Source organism: Monodelphis domestica, chromosome 1, assembly GCF_027887165.1.
Source record: "Monodelphis domestica isolate mMonDom1 chromosome 1, mMonDom1.pri, whole genome shotgun sequence".
NCBI lineage: Eukaryota > Metazoa > Chordata > Mammalia > Didelphimorphia > Didelphidae > Monodelphis > Monodelphis domestica.
This window is the reverse complement of record NC_077227.1, coordinates 1,754,838-1,779,696: the sequence shown is the minus strand read 5'-3', so window position 1 is coordinate 1,779,696 and position 24,859 is coordinate 1,754,838. Positions and strand designations below refer to the sequence as shown.

Sequence of the window (24,859 nt, the reverse complement as noted above, 5' to 3'; positions counted from 1 at the left end):
CATTCCTGGGGCTGTAAGCCGAGGGAGGCTGGGCGGGGGGGGGGGGGGGGGGGCCTGCGTCCTCGGGCCAAGGGCAGGCCGGACTCCATGGAAGTACAGCTACACGCTGTGCCCGGAATGGAATTGCTAAATGGATTTTTTCTTTTCTTTTTAATTTAAACCCTCCCTTCCGTCTTGGAATCACTACTGTGTACTGGCTCCAAGGCAGAAGAGTGGTCAGGGCTAGGCAAGGAGGGTCAAGGGACTTGCCCAGGGTCACACAGCTGAGAAGTGGCTGAGGCCAGATTTGAACCTAGGACCTCCCGTCTCTAGGCCTGGCTCTCCATCCACTGAGCCACCCAGCTGCCCCCTAAATGACTTTCTTGGGCTGGTTTTGAAGGACTTGGGGCCCTCCCTGGGGACAACTCACTGGTCCTTGTTTGCCTGCCTGCTGGCCTGTCTTCGTGTCCTTATCTGACCTCCAGAGACCCCTCCAGCAAGACTAAAGAAAACCCCAAATGTAGGAACAAGCCCAGATAAAAATCCCCTTTCCTTGAGCTTGTTGCAAAATGCTCCCCCACTCCCTCCACCACCAGATTCCCTTCAGCACCGAGTCAGTCTTTCCCTTTGGTACAAAGTGTGAGCCTCGAACTCACTGCATTCATTTTCCTCCCCTCCTCCGGTCATTGGGCGCTTCAGAGTTGTTTCAGAAATCTGCGGTTCCACCAGTGGGGTCCCAGCAAATGTGTCTGGGCCCTGCGTGGCCCATTATCCCTGGAGAGAACTGAGTGCTCCCCACCATTCTAGCTGTGACATTCCTGTCGTGAAGGACTGAAGCCGGCATCTCTTCCAAACAGACAATGAAGGCCGAGGGAACCCACAGGACCCTTCCATAGAGGAACCCTCCGTCTGGCTTGCCTAGCAATGTAATTGCCAGGCCCAGCAGCTTCAGGGTGAGAGAGAGAATCTCATAAGCAACCGCGAAGCCGAAAATCGTTTGTCCAAAAGCACCGAGTGGAGTCACAAAAGAAATGATGCGGAACCCTGAGATGGTGTACCCCAGACTGCCTACTCTGCAAAACCGAGGCTATTTTTCCTGAGAAAAGCTGGTTCTCTCCTCCTGTCAGGGATTTGTGAGTCACTTACTCGTTCAGGAGAAACCAGTTAGGTGGGCTTTCGTCATCGAATTTGACAGTGCAGAATAGTAAGATAAAGACGGCTTTAAAGCAAGAGACGAGTAAGTGGTGATTTAATGTATATGTGCTGTAGGAGAAGAGAGAGCAAAGGACCAGACAGGAATGGCATCTGGAAGAAGCTTTAGGGGGAAAAGAAGGGTTCTGAATCACATTCTCAGCTGGAATGAGGAGTGACACCAAATACACATCAGTAAAAGCAGACTCCTCAGAACCGTACTGGGGGAGAAGGAATTGTTTCTCAAGGTGTTCAGGGTAAAGGACTAGATTGCTACCACTAAAACAAATTGTACCGTACCTCATGCTACCATAAACACACAATGTGGCGAGAGACCATTGAGAGAAAAATCAAACTTAATTGTAAACATGAATGTTAACAGACTGAAATCACCCACAAAAAGAAACCGATGAATGGGTAAGAAAAGAGAATCTGACAATGTGCTGCACACAAGAAACACCTCCAAAATATAGGGATACCTACAGATTGAAAGTGACAAATTAGAAGGAGTGTTATGTTTCCGCTGAATGAAAAAAAGCAATAGATAAAATCATCATTTTGAATAGAGTACTAGTAAGAATTCATACCAAAAAGAGAAATACATTATCCTTAAAAGTACTAGAGACAATATAACAATTTCAATATTAAATATATGTTCCAAATAGCATAGAAACTAAGTATTCACAGAACAAAATGCAAAAAGATATAGCTAGCAAGATATTAATAGTGAATCTTGACGGTTGCCCTTTTAGAGCTTGTCAAATATCACAGAAAGACAAATGAAGAGGAAAGTATAAGCTTGAACAAGAAGTTAGAGCACCTGGATCTGATATACCTAAGGAAATTGTTGAATAGGTTCACATGGAATTATTATCAAAATTGATCATGTTCTATGGCATAAAGAAATCATAAATGTAGGGCAGCAGAAATATTTTTAAATAGTTTGCTTTTCTCCAGTTACTTGTAAAAATAAGTAACATTCTTTTTTAAAACTTTGAATTCCAAATTCTCTCCCACCATCCCTCCCTTGCTATTTCCCCCAGCACCTCCTCCCTGAAATAGTAGGTAGTCTGGTAGAGTTTATATGTACAAACATGGAAAATCTTTTCCCCTCTTAGTCATTTTGTGGAAAGGCTCTCAAAGAATAAGAAAAGAAAAAAAGTGAAATATTGCATGTTTTGGCCTGCAGATCGTTCTCTGAAGGCACCTGACAGTTCTCTTCTCATCATAAATCTCAGGGATTGCCTTGGATCCACAACTGTTCATCAAAAAAGTGTTGCTGTCAGAAAAAGCTGGAAACATCTGCACGAACTGATGCAGAGTGAAAGACGCAGAACCAGGAGAGCATTCTATACAGTAATAGCAGTGTTGTGCCGTGATCAGCTAACTGTGAAAGACATCGCTGCTTTCAGCAATCCAATGATGTGGGACAATTCTGAAGGGCTTGTGGCAGAGAATGCTCCCCGCCTCCAGAGAAAGACCTGTTGGAGTCGGGTGCAGGTCAAAGCAGACTCTCTTTCCCAGAGTTTATTTAGGATATTATTGGGTATTATAGTATTCTCTTACAACAATGATCAGTATGGAAGTATGTTTTGCATGATAATACATCTATAATCCAGATCCAATTCCTTGCCATCTCGGAGAGGAGGAAGGGGAGGGAAGGAGACAATTTGGATCTTATCATTTTAGATAAACATTATGTTGAGAATTGTTACATGTAATAGGAAAAATAAATTATCTTTGATTTTTAAAAAATGTTGGGACAGCTGGGTGGCTCAATGGATGGAGAGCTAACTCTAGAGATGAGAGATCCCGGATTCAAATCCAAACTCAGGCACATCCTAGCTGTGTGACCCTGGGCAAGTGACTTAACCCCCATTGCCTAGCCCTTACCACTAGTACACAGTACTGATTCTAAGGTGAACGGTAAGTGTATAAAAAATATTGCTGTTACTGAATACAATGTTCTTCTAGTTCCGATTGCTTTGTATCAGTTCATGTAAGTGAAAGGCAGACAGCCTGAGCCTATGCTCTCTGGATCAGAAAAAGAAAAATGATGAGCTGAAACCCATGAGCCGCACTCTCACTCTGGTGAGGCACTCCATCTAAAAAGCAGTAGCACTGATCTGAATCCTGGGGGAGTCATCACTCCATCCTTAAGTTTACGTCGGAAAAGGAGGAGACAACAATCTGAGCATAGTCTGATTCGGCCTACATTTGGGAGTAGCAAATCTCCAAAAGCTTGAAAGGAAATCAAGGAGATCCCGTGACGACATGTTTCTGAGGGGAGGCTCAAGAATGAAATTCTCAAGGCACAAAGGGGAACGATCCAAATGAAGAGGGGGAAAGTGAAAGCATCTGAGGACTGAGGGGGCTGAACAGGGAATTCAGAAGCTGGTTTTGATTTTTAAAAGAAATGGACCTAACCTGGAAGGTAGAGCAGGTGAATGAAGACGAATCTAGGAAGGTGACAGAATCCTACAAAACAAGGTTGGGAATAAGCTGCAGGTGACCAGGAAAGCCGAGAACGGACAACAGGGAGGTCAGTTGGGGGAACCGAAGAAGAGATGGAAAGAATCCTTGAGATATACATATGGGGATCGCTGACCACAAGCAGAAGGTTCAATAGGAAACTTCTATACCTTTTGCAAAGGAGATGAATAAGGAGATTGTGAGATTCATGAAGAGAAGGAAAAGGCACATCTCAATGTCTTTGAGGAATCCAAGGAAGAACCAGTAGATGCAATAGCTGAGCCATTGTCAGGAATCTGTGACAGAGGGAAAGATGATGGAGGGAGGAGATGAGCATTTAAATAACACCTACTATGTGCAACGCACTGTGCTAAGTGCTTTACAAATATTGCCTTTATTGATCCTTATGGCAATCCTGGAATGGAGGGAGGTGCTTTCCCCCATTTTTCCTGTTGAGGAAGCTAAAGCAGACAGAGGTTAAGTGACTTGCCAAGGGTCACACAGTTAGTAAGGATCTGAGGCCAAATTTGAATTTGGGTTTTCTTGAGTCCAGGACCACAGGTCTGTCTATCCACCTTTCTACCTAGCTACCTATAAATGCGAAAGCTATCCCAAGTCTGCAGCAAAAAGTCTTCATTTGTCTAAAGGGACAGGAATAGAGGCTGGAAACTATGAACCAATCAACTCCGTTGAGATTCCTGGGAGGGAATGAAAAGAGATGGTTGGCTACCACTTAGAAAGGGAAGTAGTAGTTGCTCCATCCAGAACAGTTCATCTTCAACCACTGATGGTGAACCTAAGGCATGAATGTCAAAGATGGCACACAGAGCACTGTCTGTGAGCAAGCAGTCGCCCTCTCCCCCTCACCCTCCTTCCAGAACTCTTTACTAGAAAGGCAGAGGGATTCTGGTGGAGTTGTTCCCTTCCCCCTCTCCATCATGCCTGATGACATTTTTTCACATCACCTGCCCATCTGCCCAGCAGCCCAATGGAAGCATACAGGCAGCAGAGCTGGAGGGGAGTAGAGCACTGAGGTCATTCCCCTCCCCCTCTCTACACTCCGTGAGGACATTCCTCATTTCACCTGGCCCTCTGCCCAGCAGCCCAATAGGAGTGCTTTCTCCTTCCCCTGTGTGGGGCAAGGGGTGGGGGGCATGCCCAGCACTCAGTGGGGGGTGGGGGGAGAAGAGACAGGGCCCAGCACTCCATCTCTAAAAGGTTTGCCATAACTGTCCTAGACTAAGCTCATCCCCACCACTATTTTGCCTTTTTTTTGCCACAAGGTTACTAAACCAGAAGAGAAGGGGAGGTCTACACCTTTCTTCAGGAGGCTTTTCCCACCCTCCACCCAGCATAAGCCACTCACTCTGTGATTTCGCATTTCTCCTATACATAGCTTCTTTGGACATCCTCATTTGGATCATGAAGGTACGGACTGTATCTTTCCTTTCCTTTGCCTCAGCAATGCTCATCCCTGGGCCTGGCACATAGTAAACACTTAGTAAAAGCTCATTGGCTAACTTGGGAGAGTTAGCCTGGGCTTCAGCCAAGCTATTTGTGAAAAGCTTCTCATCCCATCCCTGTGGAAAAGAGGGAACTGCTCTCTGCCTGACTCAGACATGGCTGGCTGGCAAGGGCCAACCCTAAGGGAGGCTCCAGTGAGATGCGCCAGGGCCGCCGTGATTCGGGCTGGACGGGGCTTTAAAGGCAGAAGCAGAAACCGCAAGGCCAGAGAAACGAAATGAAACGGAATCCTCTGATTGCCTATGAGGTGGCCCAGGGCTGCAAGCAAAGGCGTAGGGGAGGTAATGGGGAGAAGCAGTCACCCACCCTAAGGCTTAAGGAGAAGAAAGCCCTTTGAGCCAGGAAGAAGTTCTCTACTAAAGGAGACCCAAGTTTTCTATGCTCTCTTGCCCGGAGCTGAGCGGGCCACAGGGGAGGCTTCCATCATACTAAGCTGAAGAGAGCACTGGCGCTCCCTCCCGCTGCCCATCCAACAGGGACCGCTGGAGAACAGCAGACAGTGCTGCACCGCACCCTGGTGGGCAGCCCAGGAACTGTCCAAAGCAGCCCAGGCTGAGCCACCGATTGGGAGAAAGGCAACTCCAGGGAGCACGGCTGGACAAAGTGACTCCTGCTGAATTCCCGGGGAGGAAGATGAAGGCACCATCAGCCGCCCCGGCGCCCAGGCTCACGACCTCCATGTCATCCTGGACGTCTCTTTCCCCGCTTCTCTGGCCAATCTTTTGCCGATGCCCGTGGCTTTCACCCCTGCAGCATCTCTCCAATAGGCTCCCTCCTCTCCTTATCTCCTCAGTCGCTGCTGCCTGCCTCAGGGCTCTCCCCACCAGTCAGCCACCAAAGCGAAGGTCCGGCGGTGTCATTCCTGCCCCCTCCCCCAGGCTAAGCTCTAAGCTTCCTATTGGCTCCAGGGGGAGGCAGACTTTGCAGTCTTCTTCCAGCCTGGGCCCGGCACACAGTAGGCACCAAATGAACGTTGGATGATCGACTGAAGGCTCCACCGTCCCGGAATTGTGAGTCCATTGGCCACAAGTGTCCCCCTGCTGTGCCCCTCACAGCGTGGCACTTCATGTTCACGTTGGTTCTTTCCCCCATTGGACTTCGCTGGTTGGCCATTTCCTCCTCCTCCAGCTCCTTTGACAGAGGAGGAAATTGAGGTCAATAGGGTGAAATGACTTGGCTGTGTAGACGGGAAATTGGGATGACTCCGTTTACCTCAGGACCAAACATCCCTGTTTTGAGGGAACTCTGGACTTCCCAGCGGTTTGGGAAGCCTTAGCGTAGGCGGGATTCGTGGGCTTTAGTTCCGCAGGAGTTTGACCCTTGCCTTGTATGTGGTCTAGGTGATACCCCTGAGGCCGGCTGCTTGTGGTTTGTCTCCTCAGGTTGGCCAGAGCAGCTTCCCCAGAGGCTGGAAGAGACCCCCCACGGTCTGTCCCTCCACAGGGTCCCAGAGTGCCGGAGCCTGCGGCTGCTGGGGTGCCGAACATTCGGACCTGTCCCTTTTCCTGATGAAAGGCAGGTTTTTCTCACTGCTTTGGCAGGTCCCTGTTATTTCCAAGTGAACAGCCAGGATCACACAACTAGTATCTGAGGCTGAATTTGAACTCAGGTCTTCCTACTTTGCGCTCTATCCACTGTGCCACCTAGCACCCCCGCTAGGCAGTGAGTGTACACGATAGCTTTCTGTATCGTACCTTTGGATTCAATATCTTTGCTAGAGAAGCGAGTTCCTGGCTCGAGGATGGGCTCGCACTGGGGAGAACGGAGCCCAGGAGGTGTGGCCAGGGCCAGGGCCAGGGCGGGAGGGCTGTCCGGTGGCCCTTTAATAGCCCAGGGGGCACGTCCATCAAGTTTGCCTGGAAGGAGCCACCAGCCAGTGAAGGGCTCCTTCGGCCCTCCCTCCCAAGTTGCTCTGGGGAAAGCAGCCCGTCTGAAGAAGATCTGGGGGTCTGAGTGTGCTGCGAGCCTGGTGTCAATGGGTGACGTGGTGCTCTTGGACCTCAGAAGGGATGGCTGGGGTCAGCTGGCCAGGACACTGGGAAGGCTGAGGCCGAAAGGGGCAAGGCCAAGGGCGCGGCCCCAAGAGCTGCCCGGCGGAGGGGAGCCTGGACCTTGGGCAGAAGCAGCAGTGGCGGGAGGAAAGGGCTGGAGGACCTCCTCCAGGAGCAGCCGGCTTGGCCCTCCCTCCTTGGAGGTCCCCCGGAGCTGCTTCCGGGGCCCGAAGGCTCTGCCGCCGCCCCTCCAAAGCAGCCTCGAGCTCGGGGCTGTCCGGCTTGTTTCGGGCCCCCCTCCTCCCCCCCCCCCATTTTATTGGGCTACACGGTAGGGGCGGGAATCACCCCAGAAGCCAACTGCTGCTTCCCAAGGCAAGGGCTCCGCGAGGCCGGGACGCCAGGAACCGTCACGAGAAACAGCCCGAGCCGGCCTCGGAGCAGCCCTGGAGCAGGGGCCTCCCCGGGCGCTCGAAGCCAGGTCCGCTGGGGGATGTCTGCGGCGCCAGCCGGCCCGCGAGGAGGCTTCCCGCCAGCCCCAGAGACCCTCCAGGCTCTCCGGGCAGACCCAGCCTCGGTGCCCAGGTGCATTCTGGGAGCAGCTGTCCCCCCACCTCTGCACCCCCAACACTGGCACCAGAGCGGAGAGCGGCCGCTGGCAGGGGGCTGGGCCGTGGGCGATCTGCTCCTCTGGGGTCCGCTGCGCTGCCTCCGGGGAGGGCCCTCTCGGCCTCTCCTCCCCTCTGGGCCCAGGGGAGCCCCCTGCTGTCCCATGCACGAAGGCGGAGATACGGTAAGAAGAGTGTGTGCAGGCGGAGGGGACGGCCTGGGCAAAGGCATGGCAGTGGGAAGAGAAGCATTTGGCCAGAAGCCGATGAGGGCGAAGGCCGGAGCCAGCCTGGGAAAGGCTGATCCTAGAAGCAACAGGCAGCCAGGAGCAAAGGGCTGGCACGAAGGAAGGAATGAGGAAGAAAACCTTTGGTTAAGTGCTTCCTTCAGCACTGGACAGGGCCAGCCGCTGCCCTCAAGGGGCTTCCCTCTAGAAGGGGAGCTGCCGGAGGCAGAAAGCATTCTGGGGAGGAGAAGACCAAGTCCCCATCCCCCATCCTAGGGCCGGAGAGAGTCAGAGGAGGAGGAGGAGGAGGGGGAGGAGGGGGAGGAGGAGGAAGAGGGGGAGGAGGAGAAAGAGGAAGAGGGGGAGGGGAAGAAGGAGGAGGAGGAAGAGGGGGAGGGGAAGAAGGAGGAGGAGGAAGAGGAAGAGGGGGAGGAGGAAGAGGAAGAGGGGGAGGAGGAAGAGGGGGAGGGGGAGGGAGAGGGGGAGGAGAAAGAAGAGGGAGAGGGAGAGGAGGAAGAAGAAGAGGACGAGGAAGAAGAGGAAGAGGGGGAGGAGGAGGAAGAAGAAGAGGAGGAGGAGGAAGATGAGGAGGGGGAAGAAGAGGAGGAGGAAGAGGGGGAGGAAGAGGAAGAGGGGGAGGAGGAGGCACCCCAGCATTCATCGGAAAAGTGCAGAGCGCCAGGAGGTCACACACTGCCTAGCCGTGTGACCTTAGACAAGTCACTTCACCCTACAGCCACCGAGGCCACATTTCTGTCCCAGAAGCTTCCGCAGCCCTCAAGTTGACGGCTCTTTTCTCTGCCTCCTTGGTTTGGAGGATCCCCGAGAGAAGACCCCCGTTCCCCTGGCACCCATGTAGGGAAGGCCCGGCGCTTCAGGCGAGCAGCTCCCTCTGCTGCCCAGAGATTTCGGGGCGAAGAAGAGCAAGACTCGATGACTAGCCGAGTGGACCTAAGCAAGTCCTTTACCTCTGCCTGCCTCGGTTTCCTTGTCTGTAAAATGGGTCCCCTAACAGCCCCTCCCCGCCAGAGTTCAATGAGGTACCCAGAAAGCCCAGCGCCTGGCATCCAGCAGGTCTTCTGGCCACTCTCCGGCTTCCAGCCAGACCGGAATACACGGTAACAGGAGAGGCTGCCCCCTGACCCCGTGGCTTCAGGCGTGGCTTTGGCCAAAGGGGCTGCCCTGTCTGGCCCGGAGGGACACTCGAGCCACCCAGCGGGCGCTCTTGCGGGGGATGCCCAGGCCACATGGCGGTCCTAGTCACGCTGACCTTGGGGTCCACTCAGACTGCCGGATCTTTTTCAGACCCTACAGGCTGACCACACCCAACCCCCTTCCGATCCGTATTGAATTCCTTCTGGTGAGGCTCAGGCCGGCCGGGTGGCCACTGCACACCTGCCTCGAAGGGCATCTGGGGACAGCGTCCTGCGTGGCTCCCCTGTGCGAGGAGGCAGGGCCAAGCGTGTCGGAGGGCGGCTCCCCCGCAGGTTGGGGGCCGGCCCTGCCCCCCCTCCCAGGGGAGCCTTGGCACTCCGCCGCACCGCGCAGCGGCTGGAGGAGCCCCGCCCCCCCCCACGACACTGCAGGTCCGAGGCTTCCCCTTGGAGTCGGGGGGCCGCCCCCCCTCCTGCTTCTCGCCCCAAGACCCAAGCCGGGTCCCTCGTGGCCAGGACAGCCCGTGCTCTCATCAGAGTGAGAGAGAGATCAAGGAGCCCCGAGTTCAAGTTCGGACAGCCTGTGGATGCTGGGAAAGCCCCGGGAGGCCTACCTGGGGCTGGGCTCCACCAGGCAAGGCTGTGGGCAGTGTCTGGAACTGCCGGCCTAAGCCCTGGGCATAGCTGTGCCGGACTCTCCCCCCAAGCAGTCTTTTCTGCAGTGATCACCACCAGCCCAACTAACAGATGGGGAAACTGAGGCTGGGGGCAAGATGACTCCCCCCAGAGTTGGAGGAAGGGGCAATGGTAGGATTCGAAGCCAGGTCGGGAGGACGGAATGGGGCGTGCAGGCCACGTGACCCTTGAGGTCCGGCCCTAACGACGGAGGCGGAGCCCGAGATTCTGCGCCTGCGGCCTGCAGGGAAGGGGTAAAGCCTCGCTGCTCGGCCCCACTGCGCAAGCGTGCTAACCTTGGGCCTCCGGCCAGTCCGTGCGCAGGCGCATCCGAAAGCGCGGGTCCCTTTGTGTTCCCCATCCGAGCGTTCATGGGTTTCCATGGTGACAGCTGCGGTCGGGTTCGTCCCCACGCCCCGCAGCTTTATTGCCGGCGGCGACTAAGGCCCTGGTCCGGGAGGCCTGAGAGGCGCAGCAGGTAAGGTGCCCACTAGGCAGCCCCGGACACCGGACTGAAGCCCGGCCCAGGGTTCGAGCCTGACGGCCGTGGGCCCCTCCCCCCAACTGCAGACTTCTGGGGCCCAGAAGAGGTCTCCGTGGGGGAGGGGAGGCCCCACCCGCCTTACCCCTCTCCCATTCCCTTCCATAGCCCCCCTCCCCCGCAAAGAGCATTTATTGGGCACTTACTGTGTTCATCCTCGCTTCTGCGAGGAAGAGGGGTTATTATGGCCCCATTTTACAGAGGAGGAAACTGAGGCAGGCAGCGGCTCCCGCAGTCTGAGGCCAGTACTGATTTCACGTGATTCCCTGCCACACGCTCTGATTCCATCTCCGGCCTCCTGAGCCTTTACCTTGGTCATCTGGGACGACTGCTGGTCCGAGATGGGCTGCCAGCAGCCACCTGCCCCCGCCCCTGCAATTACCCAGAGGCCTCCGTATGCCTAGGGGGCGCCATAGGCTTTCCCCGAGACTGGAAGCTCCCAGAGGGGCGGGGCGGGGGCTGCTGCTCTCTCCTCTGTAGCTAGTAAGCCCTGTGCCTGGGCTAAAAGCCCTTCATGAGGGTCTGCCGTTGTCTTTTCTCTTTGGGTCCCCGCCGCAGCCTTAATTATGCATTTATTAGCGGCCCGCCCTGGGCCCAGGAGGTAAAAGACAGCCCCTGCCCTCGAGGAGCTCCCCGTCTAAGGAAGGCCTCTGGAGTGTTGGGGAAGGCTGCTTGCACTGAAAAGAGGCCACCGTGGGCAGTAGTTGGAAAGGAGGAGGGAGAGCATGGCAGGCCTGGGCAGTCAGAGAACATCCCTAGACCTCAAAAATGGAGGGGCTTGTTAGGAACAGCCAGGAGGGCAGCGGCCAGGCCAGAAGAGAATGATTTCCATGGGGAGGTATAACAAAACCTGAGAGCTCGGTGGAGGCAGCTTTGGAAAGGCTTGGAATGCCAAAGCAGTTTGTATTTGCTCCCGGAGGCCATAGGGAGCCACTGGAGAGCATTGAGCAGAGGATGGCATGTTGGGTCCTTTGTTTTAGGAAAATCACATTGGTGACTGAATGGAGGATGGACAAGAACAGGGAGAGACTTGAGGTAGGCAGACCCCCAGCAGCTATTACAGGTGTGAGGTGGTGAGAGGAGCCTGTGCCAGAGTAGGGGCAGGATCAGAGAAGAGAAGAGAATATACAGGAGAAATGCTGCCGAGGGGAAATGGACCAGAGCTGGTCCAGAAGTGAAATCAACCAGAGATGATGCATGGGTGAAATCCACAAGAGATGCTCCAGAGGTGAAATGGACCAGAGAGGCTACAGAAATGAAAACTGACCCGAACTGGTTCAGAGGTGAAATGGACCAGAAATGTTGCAGAGGTGGATTGGACCCCTTATGCTGCATAGGTGAAATCCACAAGAGATGCTCCAGAGGTGAAATCAAAAGGCCTTGCTTTGTACCACGTTGGTCCTGGAGAAGGACTAGAGTTGAGTCCAGGATGACACCTGGGTTGTGAAGTAGCAACCTGAAATAATATACACATAAACATAAATAAAATTAATAGTTTATTTTAAGATGAGGGAAGGGAATTGGGATGATCTATCTAAAAACTCTAAATAGCCTTTCCCCCCAAATCAAGTTGATAATCTACACTATTTAATACTTCTTTACCTAAAAGTCTTAATTCCTACAACTAGCTAAATTAACACACACACCCCTTAGTTAATCTATAAAAGTGGTAAGGAATTGAAGTTAGCAGGAATGGGGCTCAAAGGAAAGGTCTCACTGACAGATGGCTTAGGTGTCTTAAGCAGCTCTGCAGGAATATCTCAGTTCAGGAACCAGCCATTGGATAAAGAATATGGTCACAAGAGGGGGAGACTAGCCCAACTCACAAGAGGTCCATCCAAGGACGTCTAGGCTCACTGTCACCCTTAGCTTCAACTGTTACCAGCCAAACGCCCAGCTCTCACAAGCCCAGAATCCTGGAACCTTACTGCTTCTGCCTTGCAGCCGCTGCTAACATGGCGAGAGCTTCTAACAGTTGAGAGTCAGAAGGCCTCGGGGATGAGGGTGTCCTCAGCAATGATAAGGAAGTGGGGAAAGGGGAAGGTTTATTAGAGTGGAGAGGAAGGGAAGGCAAGGAATTCTGTTTTGGACATGTGGCTGGGACTTCTAGCTTGAAATGTCCAAGAGGAAGGCAACCAGCACTTTGGTGAAGGATGGCAGATTCCTAGCCTGAGACCTGGCCAAAGGGCCTCCGGCTGTGTATGAAGAGAAGAGAAGGGGTGGGAGATGGGGAGATGCTTTCTCAGGTCTTCAGGTGCTCCAGGAGGGTGGAGGCAAGTCCACGTGCACCCGCAGGCCGGGGGCCCTGCAGAAAAGTTTGTCCGTGGCTGAGCACGTCGATGGTGGGCCTTCTCTGGGCTGAGTTCAGCCCTGCGTGGTTGGCCCCACAGCAGACGCTGACAGAGCTGAGGGCTTCAGCAGGGAGAGAGACAGAGACTTGGGGCATTTTACATACGTGCATATAGTGTGTGCTAAGCTCTCGCCATGTGCCAGGCGCAGTGCTAGCAGGCAAAGTGGAGATACAGAAACCAGTGCAGCCCCCCCCCCCCAGGTGCTCCCATTCTAGCCCCAGAGAGAGACAGCCTGGCGGAACTGGGCCTGGCTGGCACCCAGGGCGAGCTGCGACGGGCTCTCCCAGGCCCTGCGCGTGTCTCCTCCTCGTGTTTCCCCGCAGGTCACGACCTAGCCCAGAGGATGGCCCCCGCCTGGCTGACGGACTAGCCCCGCGCCGTGCCCTGCGACGAGATGGAGGGGGGCTATTCTGCTCCAGAGTCGCCGCCGCCACCACTGACGCTCCTTGACTTCACGGAGGGCGGCGCCGGCAAGGCCCGGACCCTGTCCATCACCCTCCCCAAAGACGTGCAGAACGTCATTGAGGGCCTCCTCTTCTCGCCGTCCCTTATCCTGGACCTGAGCAAAAGAGGCCTCGCCCACTTAAACGAGGAAATCTTCAAAGTCCCTCATCTGAAAGTGAGTCTCCCCCACCTGGGGGAAGCCCTTCAGGCACACAGCCCTAGGCACCCTGGGAGCGGGGCTCGCAGCCACCTGGGTCCTGAGCCTGGTGGAGGCCCCGGAGCCCTGGGGGAGGAGCTGGGGGCCCTGGGCCGCAGGTGGAGACCCCCCCCCCCAGGGCAGGAAGCGGGCGGCACCACCTAACTCCGTTTCTCCTGCAGCAGCTGCATCTCCAAAGGAATGAACTCAGCATCATCCCCAAAGACTTCTTCCAGCTCCTGCCGAGCCTCGTGTGGCTGGACCTCCGGCACAACCAAATCCAGGCCATTCCCTCTGGGATTGGAGCTCACAAGTAAGCCTGCCGGCCCTCTCCCCGCCTGCCGCCTTCTTGGGGGCGCCCCGGGGGCTAGGGAGCGGCCGGGCCCCCCACACCGAGCGGCCTCCCTGCTTCCCCACACCGAAGTAGCCGGCTGTCCGGGGAGGGCCCCGACCGAAAGACCCGCCTGGGCCCGAGCGATGCCGCGCACCGAGTCCGGCACGCGGGAGAGCCGGGATGTGAAGGGGCTTCCCCGGCACCAGGCCGGCACAGCCCCCGCCCGCCTGGAGGGAGGCCCCGAGGGGGCGGCTCAGAGTCCCACCCGCGGGACGCTGAGACCGCCACGGCCCTCCCATTGGCGCCCCGGCCGGCTCCCTCCCTCCAGAGCTGAGGAGGAGGGGAGGGCAGCGCCGCGGGGAGACGCAGCCGCCTGGCCTGCGAGCATCCCTTCCCCTCCTCTGCGCCCCCAGCCTCCCCTCCGTCCCCTCAGCTGATCCTGAAGCAGCGCCCAACGTGTGCCCGGCGCCGGACGAGCGAGGAGAAAGCAGCGGGTCGGCTCCCCCCGCCTGGGACCAGACGGGGCAGAGTTGGCACGTGGTGTCTGCCCAGACTCCGGGGCCGCCGGCTCCTCCTCGTCCCCAGGCTCTCGCGGCTTCCTCCGCCTTCCCGAGGGTGCCTGGCTCTGCTTCCTCTCTTCCGGGCTTCTCCGTCTGGCGTGGAAAGCCTCCGCCCCGGACCTCTGACTCGCCGCCTTCCGGATGTGTCTGCCCAGCGGGTGCCTTGCTGGCTAGCCTCAGTCACTCGCTAGCTGCTCCCTGGACGAAGGCCTCCCTTTCCTCCCTCATGTTCAGTCAGTCACTCGGTCCTCGGCTCCTCTTTTATCCGACCCTTAGTACAGTGAGCCAGACGGAGGGCTACGCAAAGCCGTCCAGTCCAACCAGTAACCCCGCTTCCTGCTCTGAGTCCGCTGGGCTGCTCCCCTCAGTCCAGGCTGGGGGGGGGGGGGGGGGGCCTTGGGCTAAGAACGCCGCCGCCTCCTCGCTTTGGCCTTCTTTCCGCGACCGGCCGGCCGAGCTTTGGGGCCGTCCCGGAGACCCTCCTCTTCTCCGAGTCTGGGAGCCGTTCCGTTCTGCCGTGTCCAAGGTCCACTCTTTTCCACGGGACGGACCTTCCGAGTCCTTTCCGTGGGGGCGATGGTGGAGAATTGCGGCCGGGAGAGCCGTCGTCCTCCCTCCGAGCCACTTCTTCTGCTCGCCTTCTGCGCTTCCCTGGACTGCAATTGCAGAGGGGCCCTTTGCTGGCTCGCCTCCTCGACGAGACTCGCCGCTCGCCGTTGAATTCAGTACCTGCTAGTCTGCCCTCCAGCAGCTGCTGCTGCACAAAAGGAAGCGGAAGGGCTGTTCCGTGGCACAAAACGCAGAACGCGGAGCTTCCTGGCCAGTTCCAGAAGCCCTCTAGAGAGGGAGGTTCCGAGCACCTGAGGGAGGCCGCCGGGTTGGAAAGTGAGGATTACTCTCTCCGTTGTTCCTCTTGCACAGGCCAGATCGGTCTAACGCTTTTTCCTCTTCCAATTTATTCTGCGTTTTTCAGTTTCCTTTCTGACCATCCCGGAGCTCTCGGGAGTCCTCGGGAGTCTGCGCTTCGTCGGGTGTTGGCTCTGTTTCTTTCGTCCGGTAATACTGAACTTCGAGGAGTTTGTCATTTATTTGGGCTCCTCTTGACGGATTTATCTTTGTGTTCCAGATCTTTAATGGCATTTTCTTCCTGTTGAAATCTTTAGCCTTTCTGGCCTCTTTTCCTTGTCTTTCCCTGTTTTTCACTCTCTGACTCCCTCCTCTCCTCTGATGGTGAGTGAGTTTTGCCCAGGAATTTGGGACCAGAATGCTGCCTCAACCCCTTCCTTCGGGGAAATTCACTTTTCACCGGACCCAGCCCAGCCCTCTGTGGGTGCCACAGCAGCACCTCCAGCTCGATTCCAGGCGGAGGGGGGCAGGACCGTTCCCAGCCGAAGCTCACTCTCCTTTCCTTCAGGCTTGGGGTTGGCTCTTCTTCCTTCCTCTTCTGACGGAGCCGAATCAAGGTCGGCCTCTTTTTTCGGGGTCCAGAGAGGTGGAGGAGGGTGTTCTGCTCAGCCTCTGCAGCCTGGGGGTCCCCCCAGCAGGGGGAGTCTGATTCCCCCAGCTGTGATTCCCTCCCTCCCCCTCGCGTGGGCTAGGGGACGGACGAGTGTGGAGGCGGGGGTGAGCTGTAGGAGAGGCCCTTCGTCGTCTCTCGCACGGGTCGTGGAGGCCGGTAGAGAAGGAGGCCTGCCCAGTGAACACCTAGAGCACTGAATCCCGCTCTGCAGTGTCCATCCCGGAGGCCGCTGCTGCCTTGCCTGGCTGCCTCTGGGTCCGCATTCCCCGTTAGGGAGTTGGGGAGAGTTGGCGGGGCCAGGAGAAGAGGCCCGGGCCTCCACCTTGGGAGGACCTTTCCCACTGGCCACTTCAAACCCTTCCTGGCCGGGCTCAGGCCCCCATGTGGTCCCGCAGCCCTTCCCCTCCTGAGCCTCGGCACAGGCTCCAGCCCTGGGCATGGGCCCCCTCCCCCCCTCCGTCCGTCCCTCCGTCCCTCCGTCCCTCCGTCCAGCAGGCTTTTCTTGGTCTTTGAGCCGCTCGTGCTTCTTGGCTGATGTTGGCCAACAAGCACTCAGGAAGCAGCAGCGACCAGGGCCGGCATGCCAGGGGGGCCTGAGCGGCAGCCTCAGCACCTCCTTCCTGCACCTCCTGGGCGTCCTTCCGGGTCCCGCCGTGAGGGCCGGGCAGTGACCGGGAAGGCGCGCCCCTCCTCTCCCCGTTTGGCACAGGGGCGGCTGGAGCTGAGAGGGCCGGACTTGCACTCAGGGCCTCCTGGCAGGCGCTTGGCTCCCCCCCACAGCTCGTCCGTGTGGTGCTGATGGTCGGCGCCAGGGACGTGCCGCGTACGCGCGCCCAGTCACGGCAGCTCAATGAGGAAGTGGGTCTGTTGCACGAGGGTCAGAGGAAGGGAGGGACCCCGCTCCTCCTGTGCGCCGGGCACGGCGCGCTCGGCCCTTTAGGAATGTTACCTCGTGCGAGCCTCACGGCGAGCCTGTGAGGCTGCCGCTGTCATTCTCCCCGGGTTACATTTGAGGAAACTGAGTCACGCCGCGCTCCAGGGACGGGCCCAGGGTCCCGCGGCTAGTGTCCGAAGCCGGATTTTAACTCGGGTTCCTCCGACTTGGAGGGGAGCCATTGTTGGAGGAGAGGAACGAGAAGTCCGTCCTAGCTGGATGGAGGAGCAGCGCCGTTAGGACAAGCCGAGGGGCCTGCGCAGGGCGCCTCCGGCCGGAGGGAATCGTGTCGAGAGCTAGAAAGAGAGCAGTCGAGGAGCGACGAGCCCGCCTGGAAGCGCACAAGATTTGGCAGCCGGGACTGGACCGAGTGGCGAGCTTGGAGCACTTCCAAAGGCTCGCTGCCTAGACCGGGAGCCCCGAATGCCGTGCCCAGCCACGCCGAGGCGGCTCCAGCACGGGCCTGATGGGAGGCCAGAAGCCAGGCGGAAGAGCTAAAGCACGCGGGCAGAGCGGAGCAGTCGGAGGAATGCGCGCCCTCAGCTCAGCTGGGCAGGAAAATGTCCTTCGCCTTCAGAAGGAAGCGTGTTCCACGGCCTGCACACGCATACACGCGTGACTGCTGGCCTTCTCCAATGCAGACTCGGAAGCGGAGGGAGAGAGACGTTCGCCTAGACCAGTTCCATAGAGCAGAGCAGATCGCTCCTCCGCCTCTTTGCATCTCTCTCCCTTCTGAGCTCCTTCTTTCCACTTTGCAGTGTTTTCCCCAATTACACGCAGTAAATTTGGATCACAGGATCCAAACCGTCTCCCTCCTCCCCTCCCCCTCCTGGAGCTGGCAGGCAATCCGTCTGGGTGGTACCTGGATTCGCGTACGACGACGTGGTTCCATGTTGCTCACTTTGGGAAGGGAACAAGCTTAAAGCACGACCCCGGACAAACAAGCGGGACGCCGTGCGCTTGGGCCTGCGTTCCGGCTCCCCCAGTCCTTCCTGTGGAGGTGGATCGAGAGCGTTCGCCGTCCTGAGCCCTCAGAATTGTCCGGTCCTTCGATTGCTGCGAGCGGCTCTCCGGCACAGCGGCGCGTCCCATCGTGGTGCGGCTCCTGGAAGGTTTCCCGGCTCTTCCCGAAACGTCGCGCTCGTCCATCACCCCCAGCAAACAGGGAGACGAGCCCGCAATTGGGAAAGACCTTCTGGAAGGGGGCGGATGACCCGGCCTCCTCTGCGCACCAGAGCGTCATTGGGCTGGCCTAGGAGACGACACAAGTGGGAGCCACAGAATTAGGGGAGAGACAGAGGAGGGAGGAGGCCAGACTAGACAGCAGGGCACGAAGGGGGACCATTGACTCTGCATATTTATTTCAAGGGTGTATGTGTGTGTGAGTGTGTATGTATGAGTGTATGTGCGTGTGTCTGTGTAAGTGTATGTGTGCGTGCGTGCGTGTGTGTCTGTGGGAGCGTGTGTGTATGTGTGTGCGTGTGTGTGTATGTGTGTGCGTGTGTGTGTATGTCTGTGGGAGTGACTGTGAGTGTGTGGGTGTGGGTGTCTGTGTGTGTGTATGTGTGTGAGTGCATGTGTTTGTGTGACTGAGTGTGTGTGGGAATGTGTGTTGTGGGAGTGTGTATGTGTGTGTGTGCGTGCGTGTGTGTCTGTGGGAGTGTGTCTGTGCGTGTGTGTGTGTGTCTGTGGGAGTGCATGTGTTCGTGTGGCTGTGAGTGTGTGTGGGAGTGTGTGTGTCTGTGCGTGTGTGTTGTAGGAGTGTGTGTATGTGTGTGCGTGCGTGTGTGTCTGTGGGAGTGTGTGTGTCTGTGCGTGTGTGTGTCTGTGGGAGTGCGTGTGTTCATGTGACTGTGAGTGTGTGTGGGAGTGCGTGTGTCTGTGCGTGTGTGTGTGTCTGTGGGAGTGCGTGTGTTCGTGTGACTGTGAGTGTGTGGGAGTGGGAGTGTGTGTGTCTGTGCATGTGTGTGTGTCTGTGGGAGTGCGTGTGTTCGTGTGACTGAGTGTGTGCGGGAGTGGGAGTGTGTGTATGTGTGTGTGTGTGTTGTGGGAGTGTGTGTGTATGTGTGTGCGTGCGTGTGTGTCTGTGGGAGTGTGTGTGACTGTGAGTGCGTGTGTGTCTGTGGGAGTGCGTGTGTTCGTGTGACTGTGAGTGTGTGTGGGAGTGTGTGTCTGTGCGTGTGTGTTGTAGGAGTGTGTGTGTATGTGTGTGCGTGCGTGTGTGTCTGTGGGAGTGTGTGTGACTGTGAGTGCGTGTGTGTCTGTGGGAGTGCGTGTGTTCGTGTGACTGTGAGTGTGTGGGAGTGGGAGTGGGTGTGCCAATCAGAGTGGCCAGGGAGGCGGTGGGAGGGGAAGAGCAGAGAGACGCTTGTGAGTGGGAAGGAAAATAAAACTTATTTCAAAGTGCGCCCAAAGCCGAGGGGAGGCGTGGAAGGCGAGCGCGGGAGCCCTGCTTGCGCTGCTCAGACCTGAACTCTGATGGGCCGGATGAAGCGGCGACGAGAGCCCCCGGGGGAGCCACGTGGCGTGCTCGATCCCATCCGAGTGACCCCGGGGCTGCTGGCCTGCACCAAGAGGGGACCGTGGAGGGAGGCGGTTCCGAGAGAAGGACAAGGCGTGTCGGCGATGCCGTCGGGACGCCCCACGGCCGGCCGGAGGGCAGGAGAGGCCTGGGGAGCGCCGGCCGGCAGGGGCTGCTCCTCCATCCTTATCATGGCACCAGTAGAGCCTCTGCCAGGCACTGTCCAATGATCGCCTCCTCTGCTCCTCCCAAGAGCCCTGGGGGAGGGGCTGCTAGTATTCTTAGCGCTGTTTTATTGATTGGAAAAGAGCAGTTAAAGGACTTGTCCAGGGTCACACAGCCAGGAGAGGTCGGAGGCCGGATGGGCCCCGGGGGCTGAGGCTGAGAGGGGCAGCGGGTGCAGACAGCCGGGGCTGGTGTATGTGAAAGGAGACGGGAGGGATAGGAAGGACTGAGGCTGTGGTTGGCCCGGCTGAAATGGGAAGATGGACGGCCAAGAGAGGAGGGACAATGGCGATGGCGAGCGCCCTCTGCTGGAGGAGGGTGGCGCCGGGATCTGGGGGCCAGCCATGGCTGAGGAAGGGCTCCCAGCAAGCTGGGAGAAGAATGTGGCCGGCGGGATAGAGCTTCTCCCAAACTGCGGATGCAGCAAATCTGCGACGGACCCTGCCGACAGCCAGGCGGCCCAGTAGAGAGGGAGGCGCAGCCTCCTGAGTTCTGATCCGACACTTAGGAGCTGAGTGACCCTGGGCAAGTCACATAACCCCTGCCTGCATCCGATTGCTCGGGTGTAAAATGGCACACCACCTCCCAGCGCGGGTATTCGGATCAAACGAACACAGGGCCTCCCGTGAGGGCTGGCTCTTGGTGGGCATAAAGGCTGATGCCTTCCCCCCGGGTTTCTAGAGTAGAGTACAACGTAAAGGCAGACAGGTGGCCGGTGCCAAGAGCAGAGGGATGGATCATCTGGGAGAGGCCAGAGGCCCAAGAGGGATGGAGAGCGGGCTTAGGGAATGGCAGAAGGACAAGAAGTTGGGATCTGATCAAGAAATTTTAGAGTTTTTGATTGTGAAAATGGAACATCGAAGAGTTTTACATCTGGATTTGAACTCAGGTCTTTGTGATTCTGTATCTAGCAGTCTCCCCTGGGCCACCCGCTGAGGCAGGGTGGAAGAATAGATCATAGGAGCTGAGACTATGGAGGAACTGGAACCGGCCTACCTCAGATTTACAGAGTGAAGGATCCAGACACCTCAAAGAACCAAATCATGGCCAGGCCACTGTCCCTCTGGCTGCCTACTCCTCACCTCGAAGATGGAACCCCAAGCTCAAGAGCATTGATTTTCCCCAAGTATTGATGAAGCACCTGCCAAGTGCCCTGCCCAAAGGCCTGGGGAGGCAAAGAGGAAAAAAACCCTGAGCAGAAGGACCACTGGGACAGCCCACAGCAGAGGAAAGAGGGACCAGATCTCAGGACTGTCAATCAGAGGTGTGTCACAGGAGAGGAGGAGGCCAAAATGAAGACAAGGAGGGACCAAGGGTGCAGATGAATGATTCGCAGAGGAGGACACCATGGCTGGGGGCCTTCCCTTCTGCTGGTTCACTTGGTGATCTCATCAGCTCCCATGGATTGAATTACTAGCTCTCTTGACGAGAATTCTCAAATCCACTTACCCAGGTCAGCCTCCATCTCCAGCAGTCTTTCAGACATCTGGAACCGAATGTCCCAAACAGACCTCACCCTATTTCCCCTAATTTCTCCCCTCTCCTACCTTCCCTGTTGCTGTGGAGGGCAACGCCACACTCCAGTCCCTCAGGCCACAGCCTAGGAGACATCTTGGGCTCTTCTGTGTTCCTCAGGACCTCTTTTCCTATATGGTGCCAGCACCTATGATTTCACCTGCCCCATCTCTGGTCCGTTTCACCCCTGGCCCATCTCTGATCCATTTCGCCCCTGGCCCATCTCTGATCCATTTTACCCCTGGCCCATCTCTGGTCCATTTCACCCCTGGCCCATCTCTGGTCCATTTCACCCCTGGCCCATCTCTGGTCCATTTCACCCCTGGCCCATCTCTGGTCCTTTCACCCCTGCTGCACCTCTGCTCCCTTTTACCCCTGACCCATCTCTGGTCCATTTCACCCCTGGCCCATCTCTGGTCCATTTCACCCCTGGCCCATCTCTGGTCCATTTCACCCCTGGCCCATCTCTGGTCCATTTCACCCCTGGCCCATCTCTGATCCATTTCGCCCCTGGCCCATCTCTGATCCATTTCGCCCCTGGCCCATCTCTGATCCATTTCGCCCCTGGCCCATCTCTGATCCATTTCGCCCCTGGCCCATCTCTGGTCCATTTCGCCCCTGACCCATCTCTGGTCCATTTCGCCCCTGGCCCATCTCTGGTCCATTTCGCCCCTGGCCCATCTCTGGTCCATTTCGCCCCTGGCCCATCTCTGGTCCATTTCGCCCCTGGCCCATCTCTGGTCCATTTCGCCCCTGGCCCATCTCTGATCCATTTCGCCCCTGGCCCATCTCTGATCCATTTCGCCCCTGGCCCATCTCTGATCCATTTCGCCCCTGGCCCATCTCTGGTCCATTTCGCCCCTGGCCCATCTCTGGTCCATTTCGCCCCTGGCCCATCTCTGGTCCATTTCGCCCCTGGCCCATCTCTGGTCCATTTCGCCCCTGGCCCATCTCTGGTCCATTTCGCCCCTGGCCCATCTCTGGTCCATTTCGCCCCTGGCCCATCTCTGGTCCATTTCGCCCCTGGCCCATCTCTGGTCCATTTCACCCCTGGCCCATCTCTGGTCCATTTCACCCCTGGCCCATCTCTGGTCCATTTCACCCCTGCTGCACCTCTGGTCCATTTTATCCCTGCCAAACCTCTGATCCTCTGAGCTCCCAGAAGGCACAGGCAGCTTCATTTGCATCCCCCAAATCAGGCACATAGCAGGCCCCTGGTAAATGTTGCTCATTGATAAGTTTTTTTTTAAACAATCATCATAGCAGTTGAAAACATTCTGCAGTTCCACCCCTGTACCTTTAGATAGAGTTCAGACCCTTGGAACTGGGATGATCCTGGGACGCATTGGCTTCTGGGTTATTCTGAGTTACCAAAGACAGATCCCTTTCTTGAACCCAGGGAAGGAAAGGAAGGACTGTGTCTCCTAGTTCACAGATGGCCCCCCAACCTTTTGTCTTTTGTTTTATTTCAAAGGAATCTGAAAACTTTGCTTATGGAAAAGAATCCCATCAAATCATTGCCTGTGGAGCTGGGTAAGTGCTTTCTTTTACAAATAGAAATCGACTTTGAGTGTCTTTCCAAGCAATTTCCGTGCAAGTGCCCTGCCTGGCAAGTCATAGCCTGGCCAGCAGAATCCAGCATCCTGCGTGATGAAAGGACTCCCCCATCTTTTTACCAAGAGGGAAATGGAGAGGTGAAGGGAGGTGAAGTCTAGAAAGGACTTCGGGGCCTGGCCAGTCCCACCAGAAAGCTCCCTCGGGACAGCATCACTGAGAAGTGACCCACCAGCCTCTGCTGGAAGGACCCTTCCGGGCACGCCAGCCGGCCCACTTTTCCAAAGCTTTGGCTCTTCTTGTTCAGTTGGGTTCTTGTTCTCTTTGGGACCCCATTTGGGGCTTTCTTGACAGAGACAGAGAAACGGTTCACCATTTCCTCCTCCGGCTCATTTTGCAGACAAGGAAAGGGAAGCAAACCAGGTGAAGTGACTTGCCCAGGGCAGGCCTTGATCAGGACGTTTTTCCTGATCTCAGACCCGGATCAGCCTCTTTGCAGCTACCCGTCCCCACCTCTGGCTCCGGCGCTGCCCTCTAGGGCCAAACAAGATTCATCTCCCTTTTAGAGGTAGCTGGCTGGCTGCTGAGGCAGCTCTGAACCAGATCATCACTTCATAAGAGGAGGGTACAGCCTGGCATCCCCGGGCTGTCTTCTCGGCCAGTACGGGGCCTGGGGCCATTGCTGTTGGAGGCCTTCCTGCCCTCCCCCGCTTCTCTTGTTTCAGACCCTCAGGCCTTCCGGTCCAGGGGCCTCTGGACACTTGGCGCCTGGGTGCCCCCCTCCTTGCCTTGCGGGGCCCAGACTGTTGTGGTCGGAGCAGAAGGCAGCCTCGGATGGAGCCGGCCGCAAGCCCCAACCCCCACCTTTTGTCTGCAGAGTTTGCTTCCTCGCACAAGGAAGGCTGCTGGGTCCCAGAGCGCGCCTCTGGGCCGTGCGAGCCTCGGTGAGGGCGCAGACCGCCTGGGTGCTCTCCCAGAGACGTCCTCGAGAAGATCGCGAGATCCGCTCCGTGGCTGCCGTCGGCCGACCACGTGGTCTGGCCCACGGCTGCCACGCGAATGCCGTGGCCCGCGTGGGCAGACACTTTGGCGTCGTCCGGGTTTCCTCCGTCTACAGCTTTCCCCGCGTGTGCCTGGAAAGCCAGCCTGGTGTGAACCCTGCCCTGGCCCCGCCGCCTCCATCTAAAGGGCAGCATGAAGGTTCCTCCCTGCCGCCGCCTCAGCGGTTCTAGCCTCGTCACCCCGACTAGCCCAGGCTCTGCAGATCCCTCTGACGGGCAACGCTTGGACGGGGGCAGCCGGGGGGCTCAGTGGCAGAGAGAGCCGGGAGACCTTGGGCAAGTCACCTGCCCCCTGCCTGGTCCTGACCACTCCTGCCTTGGAATTCCATCTCTGCAAGACCGGAAGCACCACAGTGGTCGGAAAGAAGACGGTGTCCTCGGCGAGAGGCCGGCTTGGGCCGCCCGCAGAGCCAAAGATCTCGGGGTCTTGTGTTGGGCAGGGCGCTGGCTTCGCAATGGCCGCAGGGAAAGGAGGAGCCGGGGGGGGGGGGTCAGGCAGAGGCCGGGCTCCACAGTGGATACAGAGGGAGGAGTCCAGCCGGCCTGGGCGGCCCAGAAGAAGGCTCTGAGACCAGAGGGGTCCCCCGGGGACCGAAGGACCCCGCCTCTTCCTCCTTTGCCGGCCACCCCGGGGTCCAGCTGCCTTCTTCCTGCTTCCCCGCCCTTCCCAGCATTCCTCCCGCTCCTCTGCCTTGCAGAGACTTTGCTGCCAGCCCCCCTCAGGGGGGCCGTGGTGCCCCCAGCCCTCGGTGACTGCGGCTCTGGGTGCGAGAGGATGGCCGCCGATGCTGTCGTCTCCTCGGGGCCCTCGTGGCTGCTCACGCCGTGGCCCTTGGTCACTGAACGTGGCTCGGAATCCGGCCGGCCTGCGTGGGCAGCCCGCCTTCCTCTCGCCTCCGTCGCTGGGCCGAGTGCGCAAACCTTAGCGCTGCCGGCCCGAGCACCCCTGAACCCTGGGCCTGGGGTGCGGCCAGACCCCTGAATTCTCTGCGGCTTCCTGGGGGGCTTCAGCCCACCTTCTGGGCAGCCTGTCCGGAACCAGCGGTGAGCTCCGCTCTGGGCTCCCGCTTTGGGGTGCCCAGAGAGGGCCAGGCCCCCTCCCAAGCCCGGGCCTCGGGGCTCGCGTGTGGGGGCAGAGCCAGAGAGGGACCCCGTGAGTGGGGAAGGACGGAGGGAGAGAAGGCGGGGGGGAAGCATCGCCCCAAACGCTCAGACGGCGTCGCCCGTGCTGCCTGGACCTCGGGGAATCGAGGAAAGGGTTCGGGAGGGACGGGAGAATTGGG

The 24,859-nt window shown here is 57.6% G+C and overlaps 1 protein-coding gene across 4 annotated transcripts in view; it reads left to right on the top strand.

Moving 5' to 3' along the window:
* Positions 1-10,064: 10,064 nt before the first annotated feature.
* Positions 10,065-24,859, top strand: part of LRRC27 (leucine rich repeat containing 27) — a 37,304-nt gene continuing 22,509 nt past the window's right edge. For 2 of the 4 annotated variants that reach the window (XM_056794836.1, XM_056794822.1), the window contains exons 1-4: positions 10,065-10,299; positions 13,037-13,332; positions 13,536-13,666; positions 22,436-22,494. In XM_056794836.1, coding sequence (XP_056650814.1) covers positions 13,108-13,332; positions 13,536-13,666; positions 22,436-22,494 — 415 coding nt within the window. In that variant the 5' untranslated portion in view covers positions 10,065-10,299; positions 13,037-13,107. Of the gene's footprint in view, positions 10,300-11,342; positions 11,398-13,036; positions 13,333-13,535; positions 13,667-22,435; positions 22,495-24,859 lie in introns of all 4 variants that reach the window. The other 2 variants (XM_056794827.1, XM_056794832.1) reach the window with 2 other exon arrangements.